Source organism: Marmota flaviventris, chromosome 13, assembly GCF_047511675.1.
Source record: "Marmota flaviventris isolate mMarFla1 chromosome 13, mMarFla1.hap1, whole genome shotgun sequence".
NCBI classification, from domain to species: Eukaryota; Metazoa; Chordata; class Mammalia; order Rodentia; family Sciuridae; genus Marmota; species Marmota flaviventris.
Window position 1 is genome coordinate 21,773,866 of NC_092510.1, and position 18,602 is coordinate 21,792,467.

The 18,602-nt window shown below is 38.9% G+C and overlaps 1 protein-coding gene across 2 annotated transcripts in view; it reads left to right on the top strand.

Annotated features, from left to right (window-relative positions):
• Positions 1-18,602, top strand: part of Frmd3 (FERM domain containing 3) — a 251,189-nt gene that overhangs the window by 128,090 nt on the left and 104,497 nt on the right. For both annotated transcript variants that reach the window (XM_027955620.3, XM_027955619.2), the window contains exons 2-3: positions 986-1,090; positions 17,031-17,073. In XM_027955620.3, the coding sequence (XP_027811421.2) occupies positions 986-1,090; positions 17,031-17,073 (148 nt within the window). The remainder of the gene's footprint in view (positions 1-985; positions 1,091-17,030; positions 17,074-18,602) is intronic.

The window sequence follows — 18,602 nt, forward strand, 5'->3', positions numbered from 1 at the left end:
ATGAATTAATCTTACCAGAATCCTGATGGAGGCTTAGATGGGTCTTTGCTATTCAGAGGGTTTTGTTGTAATGTAATCTTAATCAGATTTTGCTGGTATGTCTTTAGGAATTTTGGAAGGAAAGATAATCTAACCAATTTAGAAATCATATAGCACAAACATCTACACCAAAATAGAAATAACCAGGGTTTACCCCAATGACAAGGGCCTGTCTTTAGATCCTAGTCCTGGGATGCTTGATCTCCACAGTACCTTTCTGTGTTGATGTATGGATGGAAATGGTGGATTTAGGGCTTGAGGAAGCCGGTTTCCTAACATTCCTGGTGGGGTTGAAGTATCCAGTACTTCTCACTGCACTGCTGCCTAGACTGGCAGTGGACTCAGCATAATCTGAGGAGACAGTGTCTGGGTAGGAGCTTCGAATCTGCAGCCAGTTGGTCTAGCTGAGATCCTGCCTTGTTTTGTAAAGTTGTGTGACTTGGGCAAGTCATAGAATCCCTTTGTGGTTCAGTTTCTTCAGATGTAAGATGAGGACCTTCCTCAGGTTCCTGGTGAGGATGGAACAAGTGATTAGAATAATCATCCAGGGCCTCGTATGTGCTATCTGAGGGTTTGCAGACTGTGGTTCTCTACAAGTATTGAGAAGTGAAGTCAGTGTTCTGAGTTGCAAACAGCATTTGAAAAATAAATAAAACATATTTTGCAAATATTAGAATGAAATAGAGCATTTTAGAGTGCCTTGCATCTATGCAAGGTATTGTTGAATATCCCCTTGGCTCCTCTTTTTGGTGTTCTTTTGATTGTGTGTGCGCATGTGCATGTTTTCAATGAAGTTGTGATTAACAGAGTATGGAAGCCCCTCTTCCAGAAACAAGTGAATCCATTTTTCTAAACACAGACCCATTGGGGTGAGTGAGGCCTTCCTTCTATAGACACAAATGTGTAGGTGAGCTGTGACTGAAACTTACATGTGCTTCCCTTGCAGAGGGAAACCAAAGGGCAGTTTCTTATCGACCACATCTGCAACTACTACAGCTTGCTGGAGAAGGACTACTTTGGCATTCGCTATGTGGATCCAGAGAAGCAGCGGGTAAGAGCCAACCCCTATCTCAACCCATTCTGAGGGAGGAGCCCAGGCTGTGGGGCTCTGTGGGTATTCCTCCCAGAGCCCCTGTGGGGTCCTTGTTCTCATGGACTATTGGCCACAGGAAACTACTCATTCAGTGGGTATGTGAGTCAAAGGCTTAGGCCCTGTCCCACTGGACTGGGTAGAACAGGGGAAAGTTACATTATAGGTCTTTCCAGAAAGCTGGACCCACCTGGACAGAAGAGAGAATATTCCTGTGACATTTGATTTGCACAATGGCATCAACAGTGGCCACATAAAATCTGATTAGAGAAAAATCCCCCAATCTCTGACAATAAAACACTACTGGTAGATGAGAGGGTGAATGCTTAATGGGTTTAGGGTTTTCTTTGGGGATCATGAAAATGTTTGGAACCTGATACAGGTGGTGGTTGCAACACATGGTGAATGTACTAAATGCCACTGGAATGTGCATTTTAAAATGGTCAATTTTATGTTGTGGATTTTACCTCAATTAAAAAAAAAAGCTTTTGACAGATGAAAGATTAAATTACTTTGGAAGTTAGTTGCTCCTTGTCTTCTTGCTCCTGGACATATTTACCCTTTCTAGCTCACAAGAGTGAGCAAGGAGTCTCACTTTTCAAGCAGGTGTGTGCTTTGGTGTCTGCAGGCATGGCATGTGCTAGACTTCCTGGGGCATGTGCCCCTCACATCCAAAAGACTCCTGGAATCTCTGTCCCAGCCACTAGGGCTTCCTCTTCTTGCAACCCTGCTGTGCATTTGAGCTGTGGGCTAGAGGCTCTGTACTTAGTGTGAATTGGCTTCCTGGGGTGCCAAGGTTTGTGGGGGCAGAGCTGGGGGATAGGACTCCTTTTTAATTTTCCCCTTCTTCTCCAGGGTTTCTGGTTTTCTCCCTGTTTCCTCTTCCCTCTCTACAATCCCACCAGGCTGTTAGTTTAGTATTTACTGACTCAGGATGAAGAGGGAAGGTTTGCAGAGTGTACTTTTGTAAAGGAGAAAGGTGTTTAAGGAGGTTTTGTCCTGGAACACAGAGGAAGTTACTTAGCTCCTGGAGTCCTACAGGACCCTGTGGGGGATACAATGAATGGCTCAGAGGAAGAGGTTTTGGTTTCCTATGGAACCTGCGGTCACCCTTGAATGGGCCAAGTATTTACAGAGTGAGGAAGGTGAAGGACAGTGGTGAGGATGCAGGGCTCACATGGTGTCAGGGAGGGGGTCTGTGGTGTGACATTTACTACTAAGTAACAGTGGTCCCCAGACTTGGTCCTGCAACAGAATCACCTTGAGTGTTTGCTAAAAATACTCATTGTGGATCTTATTCCAGACCTCCTCAATCAGAATTCCTGGGCCAGTCTCAGGAACATGTATTTTAACACATTCCTATTCTAATTTTGATGCAGCTGGGTTCACTTTTGTCTTCTGGCCAGTGTTGGGAACCATGGCATAAAGGCAGTCATAGACATAGCTTCTTGTGGTTTGAGAGGATATTATATGGAGAGTAAAACAGGCTGAAAGGTCCCACAGTTAGTAAGCAATAGAATGAATATTTGAATTTAGGATCATGATTCAAATCCCTGTAAGCCTAACAGACTCTGGACTGTATTCATCATCTAATTAAAACTGAAAATAAGCTGGGTTGGTGGCACACACCTGTAATCCCAGTGGCTCAGGAGGCTGAGGCAGGAGAATCACAAGTTCAAAGCCAGCCTTGCAACTTAGGGAGGCTCTAAGTAACTTAGTGAGACTCTGTCTCTAAATAAAATATTAGAAAGAGCTGGAGATGTGGCTCAGTGGTTAAGCGCCCCCTGGGTTCAATCCCTGGTACCAAACAAACAATCCCCCCCCCCCACACACACACACAAAAAAACCCTGAAACTGAAAATAGATTATTTTTGTGTAAAATTCCATTCTAAATTATAGATATCCAATTTATAGGAGAAATTCTAGATACCATTAGTTAAGCAATCATCATGCTCTAGGAAGTTTACACATACAGTGTCTAGTCTTCCAAAAACCCTGCAATGAAGAGAGAAACAGGATGGGGTTTGAACTCACATCCTTTCCTTTCTATTTCCCACATAAAATTTGAAACACAGCCCTAGCCTTTTTTTGTAAAGGCCCACATAGAAAATATTTTCAGCTTTGTTGCTCAAATAGTCTCTGTTGCAATCACTCACCCTGCTGTTTTCATGGAAAGTGGCTGTAGACAATACCTGAATTAGTGGATGTGGCTCTATGCCAATAAAACTTCATTTTTCTTTACTGTGCACTAGAAGCAGGCAGTTAGCCATAGTTTGCTGACCTTTGGCCTAGGCAATAGCTAGAAGCCACTGAAATGCATGAGCCTTTTTTATTCATAGCTCTTAACCTTTGCATTGGGGAGATATTGGATATAATTAAGAAAGGTCTTCAGAATTAAGGAATTGGAATCAGAGATATCAATATGAAATCATTATTTTTAAGATATATACCATAGATAGATATGTAAACAAATATAGATGTGTGTATAGGCTGGGCTAGTACATGCACACATAGATTTCTGTTCTAAGAAGTTTTGTGCACTAAAAAGGCCTAGAAGCAATGATACCAGAGGAGCAATGAGTACCTACAGATTTTGGGGTCTAAATACCATTCTCCAACCATAGCAACAAGGTCTCTTTGCAGAAAGTGTTGATTCCAGGACTGAAGTAGGAGACTCACAAGATGAACCTGGAGTATCTTGTGGTACCAGAAAGTGAGGAAGTACTGTAGCCGCACACGTGCACACATATGTGCACTCACATGCACACGCATAAAGGGCAGGGTGCTAGATAAAGCACTGAGCTTACCCCAAACAAGTGCCAATGGCTCAAACTGGAACAATTGGAGTAGCAAAACTAAATAACAATAGCATTGTTATTAGAACCCATAAAATGAAATAAATATCATGAGGCCATACTAATGTAAATAATTGAACAAATACATTGAAGAGTAAGATGGGATTTTTTTTCTTACAGAAGAATTCTGATTGATAAATGTAGAAGGAATTAGGGACAGAGAAAACCACCATTAGAACAATCCAATGATAACTGTAGCAGCTAAGAGTCATCAAAGAATCCTAAAATCAGTGGGCAAATTTTGAGGAGAAATAGGATATTTCGAATCTCAGAGTACGTCCCAAATCTTTTTTTTATCTTTCCCAAATATTTTTTCAGTACAAAGGGGAAAATAATAACTTTGCAATGGAGAAGGCTGGCAGGTACCACTTGAACTGAGATTAAAGTAAACATCACCAGTAAAAAGGTAGCAACACCATGGACTCCCAGCCTGAGGCACTGGGAAGGGCACACTGTTTCTGGTATTCTTCCCAATAAGGCACAATCTCCATCAAGTCTGGAGAAAACATCAGATAAGTCCAAAGTGAGGCACATTCTCCAAAATAACTTAAAGCTTTTCATTTAAAAGCACTAAGGTGGTAAAAGACAAGGAAATATGGGGAACTGTTTTAGACTGGAGAGACACTTCAAATAAAAGCAACATGGGATCATGGAGTAGATTCTGGAACAGAGAAAAGTATTGCAGTGGGAAACTGTGCAAACTCCAAAATAAGTCTGTTGTTCAGTTAATACTATTGTGCTAATTACTGGTTTCTTATTTTTTTAGTTGTACTGTAGTTATACAAGATGCTAATATTCAGGAAGAATGAGTGAAAGTTACACTCTACTGTTTTTGTGAATTTTTATATGCCTAAAATTATTTTTTAGGGTTAGAATAAAAAATGTCTTTAGGCATATGTGCTTCATTGTTCTTTGTGTTTTGACTTAGCTTAGCTTAATTTTTAAGGGCAGAAAATTAGAGGAAAAATATGGGGAACACCCCAAAACAAAACTGTCTTATCTATTGTAGGTACTAAATTTCTTGGAGTTCTAAGCATCTGCCAAACCCATACCTGAGAACTTTTATTATAGCTTCTGCATGGATTGCAGGGTAGTTGCTGTTCAAACCTGTCTAGACTTTGGATTCAGAGAGATATGATTTAGAAATCCTATCTCTGCTGGTAAAGAAGTAATGTGATCTTGGCCAAGTTATTAAACTTCTCTGAGTCTCTGTCCAAATAAATAAAGATAAAATACTTTTGTTTGGAGCTGATATGAGAATTAGATATGAAATATATAAATACTTAACACATGGTATATATTAACTACATTATATATTTTAATTTTATTATTAATTATTGCTATTATTATTCTTACATTAGGTCTAGGTGAGGAATTATAGCCATGATTAGCATCCTAGACCTATCAGTGTTTGTAACAATTTCTTTTAAAGGCAGGGAGCACTATCATGATCTTTGGAGAGAGAGAAAACAGAAAGTGAGCATTGAAAAATTAGAAAAGCAATGGACTCAAAGGCATGAAGACATGCCTGTATGGGAGTCTTAAGCAAAGACTAGTTTACCAACATTGTTTTTGTTGTTGTTGTTGTTGTTTTTTGTTTTATTTTTAATCAGCTCTTGTACTTTTTAAATAATTACAAATAAAACTGATAAATTATTTGGATAGAAGATAACCAAGAAAGAAAACCAAGTTAGAGAAACTGAAGTGGAACTTACCTCTGTTGTGGGGCTGGTGGTTTGCCTGTGACTCTTTCTCAATTGACAGAAAACTATTGTGGAATATTAAATATTTAGCATTATTACGTTTGGAACACCATATGTTTGACGAGATGTCTCCTGCCCCACATGCTCTGAAAGTGATGAGGACTGAATCAGTAAATAATGACTATTTTTTTTTTTTTTTGCTATTTTAATGGCAAGGGCCCAGAGTTTCCATTATTATTATTTTGTCTGATGGAGGGATAGGTTAAATACCAGCTCATAAGAACCTCCTTCAATTTGCACCACATTCATCTTCTGAGGAATTCCTATAATTATAGTTGCCTAAGATTGCAAAACAGGTAAATAAAATTATCCTGGCTAAAAGAGAAAGCTGGGTAATATTTCTAGAAGTATTAGTAGAAATAATTCCAAAAAGGAAAAGGTAGTATTTGGTCTAAGTCCAGGTATTTCTTAAATCTAGCATATTCTTTTCACCATTTTTGCTCAGGTATTTGGGTAACTTCTTGCTGGAAAGATGAAATTTTGAAATAATTAGCTGGATATCATAATTTTAGTTTCTATGGTTATGGTTTGAGATATTCATTTGCTGGATTTCCCTTCTTTTTCTTTCACACCTTCACTTTTCCAAATGTAACTAAGGAAGCCATTCCCAGTGCCTTAGAGCTGAGGGAGTATCCTCTTCCATGCCCGCCAGAGGAGGTGTTATTCTAGGACTTGGTTGTGGCTGGTTTATAGCCTAGAAGGAGACTGTACTCAGTACTTTGGATTTTTAAACTTCCCTTAGTTCTAAGCATCTGCCAAACCCATTAACATTAGTGTCACTGTCTTCCCTGACAGGATGATTATGCCTCATACCAAAGACAAGGGAAGTCCACACCACTGGGGGCATGCTCCTCAAATGCCCTGTGACAGGGCATTGTGTTTCAGATGTCCTCCAGACACCACAGGGTTTACATGCTTTCTAATGGGAGAGTGAGCTGCAAAATCATGGATGCAAGGGCATATTGGTCCTTGATGCCCCCCTAATATAATTACAGCCCTGAGGTTTTTATGTCGGAAGCCAGAAAGACCTAGTGAGCCTATTAGTGAGTTTTATTAATAATGGAAAAAGACATTGTCTGTTAGAGCAATTTGCTTTTTCTAGAGACACCTTGGGGAGGACATGGAGTGGAATAAAAATCATCCCAATGATTTGAGGTTTTACTCTGGGGATGGTGCCAGGAAGCCAGACGGCATTATGTCCCACCAGCTGCTCCTGCCATTGAAAGGCTGCTTCCTGCTCCTCGGATAATTGCTTCACAGATGCTTATAACTAGGAACAGGAGTGGTACCTAAGATTTAGGGCAGCCATGAGCTGAAGAGTAGGGTTGTTCTGCTGCCTCAAGTCCCCCCGGTCCCCGACATGGGTTTCCCCGTGTAATGAGTTTCCTTTTGCTTTTAAGGATCAAGAGGCATTAAAAGTCAAGACTTTCTGAGTGCCCATATGAAAAAGCACAGGTAACTGGCCTTGTGGGTGAGGACTTTGAACATTCAAGTCACAAGTAGTCATAACATCTTTAAAACTGGATATATCATTTAGTGGTTCAGTTGTGGCCCAAAATATTAACGTTGACAAACTTGAGGAAATTGTCAGAATCCTTCAGCAGACAGCAGGACTTAGTGTTTAGCTAAAATAATTGCTCATAATTGGTGCTGTTTATATCTGATGTCCTTCTGGGAGGGGAGAGGGATACCTGATAAAAGGTCATGATCTTGAAGCCACTTAGCACACCAGGAAGTCATAATTTTTATGGAGGGGAAATGCATAAACTGGCTATCTTGTTTGGACCAGAAGGCAATTATAACAATAAGTGGACCAGGAAAATACCATTTTATCCTTGTGTCAGGAATAAATAGGAATATCCAAGGTAGAGAGGCTTTGCTCTCTTGGTGGTGGGAAGAACCTGGGCAGGAAATCAATTAGGGAGATAAGGTTTTTCTCTTAGGAAAAAAAAAAAAAATCGATGGAGGGTCCCATAGCCAAAGATCATCAGAGGTGACTGGAAGCCAGTGGATTTGGGAGTTTCAAGATAGCTTTCAAGACATGCTGGGAAAAATATCAGAGTGAAAGTGTGGGGTATAGCTTGGATAAATAAAAACAGTACAGGTTAAGAAATGATGGTTTGACGTAGACTTTTGTTTCTTTTGAGCTTCACCATATTTCTTTCAAAGTTCGGTTGTAATTGTGTGTTTCATGCATGGAGGGTAATGATGAGTAGCTTGTGTTCTAGTTATTTTACTGTGTAACAAGCCTCCCATACTTCAGTGGCTTAGAAAAACCCACATTTATTTTAGCAAATAATTTTGTGGGTCAGGGATTTGGGCAGGATTTAGCTGTGGTTCTTCTGCTCTTCATGCCATATGCGGGCGTCACCCAGTGGTGTTCAGTTGTTGGCTACTCTGGTCTGGAGGGTTTGAGATGTCTTCACTCATGCCTGGTTGGTACAGGTGGTTGGAAGATGGAGCTTGGGGACCTCCTCTTACAGCATGTAGTTTCAAGGCCTCTCCAGATGGCCACACCAACAAGGTGTCTGAACTCTTCAGGATTTAGATTATATATGAAGCCAACCACCAAACAAACTCTATAGGAAAGAGCAGGTTTTGAGGGAGAGGTGATAAATTTTGAACTTGTCATTTGGGAAACCTGGGAGATAAAGTAGAAATTCTATCCCTGCCCCTTGCTGATTATATGATGTTAGCAGATTCCTTACCTTTCAATGCCTCAATGTCTTCATCTGTAAAATGGGAATACAAATAGGGCCTATCCCATAAGGTTTCTGTTTAATTGTATTAATCCATATTATTAGCTATGTATCTGATCCTGTATTCCTTGCTTTAAAAAGTTTGAATGGTCTGGCAACTTGGTGACATTTGACCTTAGAACATTTTAGTGATAATGTTAATAAATTTATGTGGCATGACAGCAAATATTACACAGTGATGAATTTCATAATAATAAGCTTGAAGGAATCCCATAATTTCTCTCATCCCAATGTGCTTTAAGATAATCAGGAGTAATTTTTTTTACAAATTATTTGAAAATGTGTTCCATTTTCAAACTATAACTTTTTTTCTTTTTTCTAAAATTTCTTGGATGTGGATTAGGGGCTGGCATGTAAGGGGTCAGGCCCTTAATCTGCTTTTCTTCTTCTTCTTCTTTTTTTTTATTGTAGGTGAACACAGCACCTTTATTTTATGTATGTATGTATGTATGTATGTATATATGTATTGGTGCTAAGGATCGAACCCAGTGTCTCACAAGTGCTAGGCAAGCATTCTACCACCGAGCCACAGTCCCAGTCCCCTTTCATCTACTTTTATGAATAAAGTTTTATTGGAACACAGTGACTCCTATTTATGTATGTATTTTCTGGGACTGGTTTCATGCTCCAGAAGCAGAGCTGAGTAGTGAAGAGACTATTTGGACCACAAAGCCTAAAGTATTTACTCTTTGGTTCTCTCTTTCCTCTCTCCTCTTCTCTCTCTCCATATCCGCCCCAGTCCCTCTCTCTCTTTTTCTCCCTCCCTCCCCCTTTCCCTTTTCTGATAGAGAGCATTGAAATTAGTGAGGGGGGTGGAGGCTGCCTAATGTTTGCAAGGATGCTTAAGTTTTCTTGGACTGTCTATCTATTTCTCTCTCTCTCTCTCTCTCTCTCTTTTTTTTACGTTTCTTCTCCTGACTGTCACATATATTTTGCCTATCCTAAGACTCTAGAATACAAAAGAAGTTATGAATAAAGGAGTAAAAAACACTTTGCCAAGGCAATAAAATTTTTTTTATATAGATAGACTTCCAAATGAACAACAACCTGAGCATTCTTGTTTTACAGATTTATTATTGTTTGTTGTTGCTCTTGTGTCAGATTTTATTGAAGCTGGAGTGGAATTTATTGTTATTGGTACCTAAATAATAAGGGTCAAGCTCTAACCTACCATCCAGAACATTCTTTCTTCCTCAGCAGAGGCCAAAGGACCTGTAAATGACATAAATTGTCTACATAAGGCAGGGACTGGGTTACTCTGGGCTTTGTCTGGGAGTGTGTGAGAACCAGGCCATCATTTTAGGGCCATGATGGGAATGGTCAGATTTTGGATCTGATTACTATAGAAAAGAAAAACAATCTCCTGCTCGAGAAGGTGCATTCACTCTTTTTAAAAGCTCCATAGATTAGTTAACACATTTTTCTAGGCTGTAAATTACTCTGTTTTGGGCACCAAAGGTTTTAGAAAGATAACAGAGAAGCGAGTAATCTATTCTGTAATCATAGGCTGAATCAATTTTAACAGAAACTGAACATTTGAAGATAACTAAATGTTATAATAAATTGTTTACTTTTAGAATTTTTTTTTTTTTTTTTTGGTCTTAGCAGCTACCAAATTAAAAATCAATTTACTTAGTCACAAATCACCACTTCACACACACCTTCTTCTTCTCCCAAAGAAGCCAAAATTAGAATGTGCAAAAGATATGCACCATTTATTTGATGGGTTAGAGAAAAATGATCTCTTAGGGCTCAGTGCAGCTGGGCCTGGATAAATTAAAAAGAGGGAACACTTGGCAATGTCCTTATCCTTCAGGTTCATAGAACGTGTACTGTTAAAGCTGAAGAAATCCCAGCATTTCTCAAATCTGCCCTCTACCTTCCCCCACCAAAATTGCAGATAAGCAAATCAGGATATAGAAGGTTTCAGAATCCCCTTGCTTTTAACTTCCTTTGTAAACTTCCTCCTAGACATCTTTTTTAAAAAATTTCATTTGCTCCCAATCAAAATTTACCAAGAAAGGCCCTGAAATGTGGTCAAGGTAGATTATCAATATTAAAAGTCCTCTTAAATTGGGACCTCTCACAGGGGCTTTGCAGGTTTCCAAGGTTTAAGCTTAAGGCACTAGGGATAAACTGCTAAGGAAAGGATTTTAAATACAGAAAGTGCAGTTACTGGTGGAGAGTTAGGAAGGCTGCATTAGGTCAGCTTCCCAGAAGAAGATCTTGGGATAAAAATCCTAGTATAGTGAATTATTAGGAACTGTTTCCAGGAAAAGACTTATAAGGGAGTGGGAGATTAGGACAGAGATGGAAAGGAGGCCAAGCAAGTATGTGAGCTTGGGCAAAGTCCTGCAGAGGGGAACTACCTCCAACTCCCAGAAGAGCTCTGGACTTAGAGTTGGTCCTGTTAAGTGGTGAGGTAGCAGAGGCATTTATACTCCTACCTGTCAATCATTAGCTAAGAGCTACTCTGATTTGCAGAAGGCAAGGTGGCTGAATTCCCCGCCCTATGATGGATTCCAGTAACCTAAGGGGGCAGCCTTTCTAAAAGGAGAAGACTGCTGAGTCCTAACAATATCTGCTGCAGATGCCTTCCCAGAATCTTCAAATAATACTAAGGGATGCGTCCTGTGGTTCATCTTCCTTCCTAAGTTGATTTTATAGAATCAATGATGTTGTCTTAGTGGCCTTAGACTTTAGAATTTTTATTGTAAATGAGAGTTGAGGAAATGAAGTTTTCAGCTATAATAAAACAGCCATAAATTCAGATATTTGCTTGTCAGATTTTCTTTCTGCCCCTCTTAGGGAAAATCAATCTCCAATAAAGAGACAGGCCTTTTTTTTTTCTTTTTAAGACTAAAATAGCATGTATTAAAAGTAGCAATTGAAAAGAAAACAGAAATGCAGTAAGTATTCTAAGCCTTATATCTAATCACCAAGCATACTACCATATCATGGTTGTTTATTCACACAGATGTAATCCATCTCTACCTCCAGTAATGGCAGGAGTTGTTGATGTAGCCCAGACTCAACTTCAATGGCCAATTCACAACTCTAATTGGAAGAGTTGAGAAAAGAGAGAAGAAAGAAGAAGGGGATGAAGAGATAGAAAAAGGCCTAATAAGTTGGTATTGTGTTTAGATAGAAGAATAACCTCCTAATGAGGAACAGAAGGGAAAGTGAGGTGGGGGAGATGGGAAGAAGATGACAGAAAGGGCCTCAGTGAGGGCTGCCACTGCACAAGCTAGAGTGTCTCTATCAGCCAGTGTGAAGATGGAGCTGGGAATTACAGAAACTCCTCTACACACGGTGCTGTGTTCTAAGGGCTTCTTCTCAAATTAACCCATTTTATCCTTATTAAGGATGCTGTGAGTGAGGAAGCCCAGGGATTTCCTCACAGTCACACAATTACCTAGTGTCAAGGTTGGGATTTAAATCCAGGCCTGTTAGCTCCTGGGCCTGGCCAAAATGTCAACTCTAGGTGCTTAGCTGGGTTTGTTATCTGCCTATAATGTGTGATATTCTTCCTAAGGAATCTGAATTACAGGAAATCCACCTTTATTCTTAATTTTAAGAATAATTTATTTTATTCTTAATTCAGAGCTTAATTGTCTATTTTTTTAAAAAAATTGGCTTTTAGGGCTGGGGCTGTAACTCAGTAGTAGAGCACTATCCTAGCATGTATGAGGCACTGGGTTCAATCCTCAGCACCACATAAAAATAAATAAATAAATAAATAAATGAATAAATAAATAAAATAAAATAAAATAAAGGTATTATCTCCATCTACAACTAAAAATTTTTTTTTTAAATTGACTTTTAGATGAAATTGAACCTCTTTCTCTCATTGTGCTCGAAGTTCAACTCAAAGTGGATCAAGACCTAGGAATTAAACCAGAGACCCTGCGCCTAATAGAAGAAAAATTAGGCCCAAATCTCCATCATGTCAGATTAGGCCTTGACTTTCTTAATAAGACTCCTATAGTGCAAGAATTAAAACCAAGAATTAATAAATGGGATGGATTCAAACTGAAAAGCTTATTCTCAGCAAAAGAAACACGTGAATAGAGAGCCTACAGAATCGGAGCAAATTTTTACCACATGCACATCAGATAGAGCACTAATCTCTAGAATATAAAGCATTCAAAAATCTTAACACCAAATAAACAAATAACCCAATCAATAAATTAGCCAAGGAACTGAACAGACACTTCTCAGAAGAGGATATACAACCAATCAACAAATATATGAAAAAAATTCAACATCTCTAGCAATTAGAGAAATGCAAATCAAAACTCCTCTAAGATTTCATCTCATTCCAGTCAGAATGGCAGCTATTAAGAATACAAACAAAGGCTGGGGTTGTGGCTCAGTGGTAGAATGTTCACCTATCACATGCAAGGCCCTGGGTTTGATCCTCAGCGCCACATATAAATAAATAAATGAATTGTGTCCAACTAGAACTAAAAAATAAATATTAAAAAAAAGAATTCAAACAACAATAAGTGTTGGCGAGGATGTGGGGAAAAAGGCATACTCATACATTGCTGGTGGGACTGCAAATTGGTGCAGCCAAACTGGAAAGCAGTATGGAGATTCCTAGGAAAACTTGGAAAGGAACCATCATTTGACCCAGCTATCCCACTCCTCGGTATATATCTAAAGAACTTAAAAACAGCACACTACATGGATATAGGCACATCAATGTTTATAGCAGCACAATTTACAATAGCTAAATTTTGGAACCAACCCAGATACCCTTCAGTAGATGAATGGGTAGAGAAACTGTGGTGTTTGTATATACATACATACACACACATACACACACACACACAATGGAATATTACTCAGCATTAAAAGAGAACAAAATCATGGCATTTACAGGTAAACGGATAGAGTTGGAGGATATTATGCTAAGTGAGGTAAGCCAATTCCCCAAAACCAAAGGTGGAATGTCTTCTTTGCTATGAGGATGCTGACTCTAGAGGGGATGGGGGCGGGGAGCATGGGAGAAATGGAGGAACTTTAGATAGGGCAAAGGGGAGGGAGGGGAAGAGAAGGGGCAGGGGGGTAGGAGAGGATGGTGGAATAAAATGGACATATATATGTAGACATGAATGGTGTGAATCTACTTTGTGTACAATCAGAGACTTGAAAAATAGTGCTCTATAGGTGTAATATGAATTGAATTGCATTCTGTTCTCATATATAACAAAGTAGAATAAATAAATAATTTAATTCAAAAATTGACTTTTAGTTTTTCATGTAAGGCACCAAAACATGTAAAAAGATGAATATTGACATCATGATTTTCTTTTACAAACACTACTACATCTGTGTTCCCTATTATCCACTTTCACTGGTATCACTTCAGTGTATTTCTCCCAATCTTTAAAAATATATTTAGATGTTTGTGTATGTGCTCTTTGAATATGTTGGTAGTGTTTTGTGCCTTTTATTTAAAAAAGAAAACACATTAATTATTGATACAGTAGTTCTTATTTTCCTAAACTCGCCTGATTTATGACTCTCTTAGGATCTCAGTAATTATTTTGCAGTATTCATAGGTTAAGAAAATACATAAAAGTTCTATAATAATATTTAGGTCCAAATAGCTTAATAAGTATTTATGTGTTAACAACTTAATATCCATTAAATATATATAAATTGCAAGAAAATATTATTTTTCAGTTCATTCTAAAATAACCACAATCAATTAATAATGGGAGGTGGTGTGTGTGTGTCCCTGTTGGGCAGCCCTGGGATCCCTATTGGATGTTGCCATGTTCATTGCCTGTTCCATTCCTATTTTAGCTTGGTGCTTGATTTTTATCACAGCATGGGAAAAAAAAAAGATACCAAAAGGAATCTAGCACAATCGAATGTTGGAACTGTGAACTTCTTCGAGTTCATAGTTCCCAGGGTGCTAACAGACGCCTGGTATGACTATGTTCCCCTGGGGTGCCAACTGCGGCCATGGTTATAAATTTTGCAGTTCACTTTTTTTTTTTTTCCACACAGTGTGCCTTAGAGATCTTTGTTACACTTGAAGATTTACCTCACCTAAAACACTGCAGAATCATCCAGAATACGAGTAGATCAGTTTGTTTATACATGTTCCTGTTGGCCATTAATGTTACTTTTAGTCTTTTGTAATTTTTTAGTGAAAAACCTTGCTATATGCCTCTTTGTTCACCTGGGTGACTTGGAGAATAAATGATTTGCTGGGCCACGTTTTTGTTTTTGTTTGTTTTAAATTAAGCTTGGTCCTCTTTGAAAGAATGACTTTCCTTTAGTCCTTTGAAATACATATGATGGATATAGTAAGTCTATGGTGGCTTGGCAGACACAGCCAATCCATCATGGCTCTCATCTCTGAGCCTTCTACTGTATTGGAACCATCTTAACAGTCCTGGTGTGGGCACACAAAATGGAACTGACTTGTCATTCCTTGAGCCAGAGAGGAGTTGGAGAGACAGGCTGAAGTCAGGCAGAGAAGACCTACAGAGTTCAAAAGATGTCAAACTAGGAGCATTCAGAAAACATTTATATTTCAGATATTATTGGTTAAGTGACTGATGATTGGTCTCTGTGAGAAAACAGCAGTGTATTGCTTTCTGGTTGCTGTTAATTGTTTCTTGCCTTAGTATAAAATATCCTATTTATTTCTAGCAAAGTAATTTAATCAAGGGAACTCTTTTATTATTCTCTTCCATGAAGTTTATATATTGAAAGATATGGTCTACCCATTAAATTGTACTTATTCAGTAAAAACAGTGTCAGCACCAAACAAGCACTTATTATTTTTACATCCCAAGCATTGTATCTTATACTTATTAGCTTTTTAAATCCTCACAGTAGCCCCATGAGTTTGGTACTATCACTTTTTCCATTTTATAGTAGTTGTGGTATTTGAGACACAGAGAGTTTAAACATTTTGCACAAGGTTACAGAGCTGGTAAGTGATGTAATGAATTAGTTGTCTACTGTTCAATTATAACTATGTGATTTCTGCTTAGAAGGAGATAATGAGGATTCTCAAAATGAGTCAATATAATTTTGACCAGAAGTAAGGAAACTTGCTGTGTAAGTTTGTCTGTGCGACATGGTTGGGGTAAATGTACTTTTTTGTTATTGTTGTTGTTAGACTTTCCAGTACGTTGAAACAGTGAGGAATCTCATTATTGTTTTGAAGACTAAAGAGATCTGACACCGTAAATTAGAAACTACTGATTTGGTTAATTAATTTTTCAGTTTCAGAGAAAACAGGGAAAGTTCATCAAAGAGAATAAATGCGTTGTGGTGCAAACTGATCAGGTGGGAGGGCACAGACTAAGAGGTTAGGAGCTACTCTCTGCAATCCCACTGCACAGCTGGCTGCTCCACCACTTATTATCAGGTGACCTCAGGCAAGTTGTTTAACATCATGAGCCCCAGATTTCTCATTGACAAATGAAGTGGCTGTGAGGACTAAATAGGACAGCACATGGGAAGTCTTGATGAGCACCAGGCACTTAGTATGCGCTCAACAAAGGCAAGCTTTTTATTGAACTTTATGGGTATACATTGACATCCCACAGTAAGGATAATATGGAACCCTGCAGTTACTAGGTGACACAAAAGAGATAGAGTGAGGTGTAACAGATGGTAAGTTTTTTTTTTTCCTCTTCTTTCCTCTCTAACATCAAGCAGGCAGGGTGCCCCATGAGGGAGGACTCCCTGACCTCATGATGGATTCCCCAGGGTATCCTTTTTATCATCTTTATAAACTGTATGCATAGATGACTCTTCCTGACATTCCCTGAACAGGTTCAGGAACATCATGTTTAGTGATCTCAAAAGCTGCCTGGCTCTCAGCATGTTGAAATGACCTTTGTATATGGCATGGGGTGAGCTGGCCACTGGGACCGTTTGGTGTCTTCTTCAAATAAAATGCCCAGCCGTGACATGATTCTGAACTATTCAGGTCTTGGCTTCTTTGTTTTGTGGTAAAACTGATTTTTTCCTTAATATGACCTCAGGCCTCTGAAAATAAGATTTTAAAAGTCATTTGTTCCCCGCTACTGTAAAGAAAAATATCGTCTCCGTGTGAGATGGGGCTCATTCTGACTTGGCTCAATATCCATCTTAGACGAGGCTGCTCTGGAAGAGGAGCTGGGTGCTGATGCTATCCAAACTGTGACTCTGAGGTCATGGATGTCAAATGCTCCAAATCTTTAGCCATCTGTGGTTTTCCCAGAATTGCTCAGGAGTCAACTAGAGTTGCTAGAACATCCCACTTAAGTGCATATCTCTCCTTTATCCTTCTAGCAACTGTATGATTCAGATATTACTCAGAAACTGTTGACCTTCTAATTTATACCATTGTCTGTGTTATTATTATTGTTGAGTTGTTTGTGTTGGTCTTTAGAGGGTGGAACATTGAAGAATATCTATGGAATCAAGGTGGTACCTTGGAATTCTTTTTAGTTGTTAAGTAAACAAATTGACCCACAATCTGTTTTATTTTTTCTCTCCCTAGCACTGGCTTGAACCTAACAAGTCTATCTCCAAGCAAATGAAATGTAAGTGTCAATCTGGGGTTTTACTTTTGCTATGAAATGTCCAAAGATAGATTCTGTTTCTTGACAAAGTTTCTCCTGCCAGGAGAAAAATGGGTAGAGTTGAAGATATTGGGTGAGCAGGGGCTTCTCTCTCCCAGTGAAGGCTGGGTATCCTCTTCCCCATTTTCTGGACCTTGGCACCCCCTGCAGTCTCTAGCCCTGTTGTCCTCTGTGCCTCTTCTCCCTGCCATCTTGCCCTCACATTTCATATTCACACAGGAGCTTTGGAATTGGATGGATAACTATCCCTTAAACATAATCACCAGGAACCCTGGTTCCTTTTCATTGTGGGTGTGGCTAGTAAATGGTTCAGGGTGTGGGGGTGCAGTCTGGAGGGGGATGGAAGAAGTGGGTGTGTTAGGAAACTAAAATCTTACCAATAACTTTACTAAATTTTGTTATTAGATTTTACTCCTCCAGCTCCCCAAATGAAGTAAAATATGTTTTTCTTGGTAATTGTCTTAAAGTTCTGGTGTTCTGAACACACCCTCTCTCTAGAGTCCTTGGTGATCCACCAGGAATGTTGTGAAGAAGGCATTGACAGGTAGTCCTGGGAGATGTGGGGTTTTTTTGGTTGTTGTTGTCATATGCACCAGACTATAGCCAACCTGCTTTTATTTATGGTTTGGAGGAAAAGTTCTGAAATGCACCTCAGAAATTCATTGCCTTCCCCCAAATCCATTTATCCCTCTCTATGTCAATTTTCCCAGGACTCTGCAATGTAGGAGATAAATCAGTTTTTCACCGGAGATCAGATTAGTATATATCATATCGTCCATCATCATTCAAGGGGTTTTTTTCTTTCTCAAATATGATATTATTCTGGGAAGGGTTTTCAGGTGGGAGAAGGAAGAGACTGAACATGCAAGGGCTTAAAACTAGCAACCAACATATGTATTCCTTAACCTTCTTCTTTTATCCTTCCTTCTTGTCCCTCACCTGCCTCCCCCCATTCTTTGAGAACAAATTCTGTCTGGCCAGTGCAAAGAAGGGTTTATTGAGATGAGAACAGATGCAGATGCAGGTGTAGGAAGTCCAGGGAGGCTAGGCTGTTGGGTGAGGCTGGAACAGTGTTGGGACAAGGCTGAAACAGAGTTGGGGCATGCATCCCCATAAAGATAGAAAGAGACCAGGAGACCTCATACAGTATGCTATGCAGGAAAATGAGAACTGATGCTTGAGAAAAAAGTAGTTGATACCTAGCTTTTGTTCCTTAGCTTCCAAAAGTTTATATTTTTATTTATATATTTAAAAACATTTCAGCTAAGTTTCCAGATCATTAGTTAAGATTACTTTATTAATTAAGTAGTCTTAATTAATATTAAATGTTTCTTTGACTTTGGTTCTTAAATGTCATGGATTCTTTTTTCCCATGGACCATAGAAATTTTTGAAATATAATTTATTTTTTAATGTAGTTCAACATGTAATAGAAGGAAAAATTAAAAATTGTAAAATATTTAAACTTGTGAGGATTTTGCTGCTTTAAGA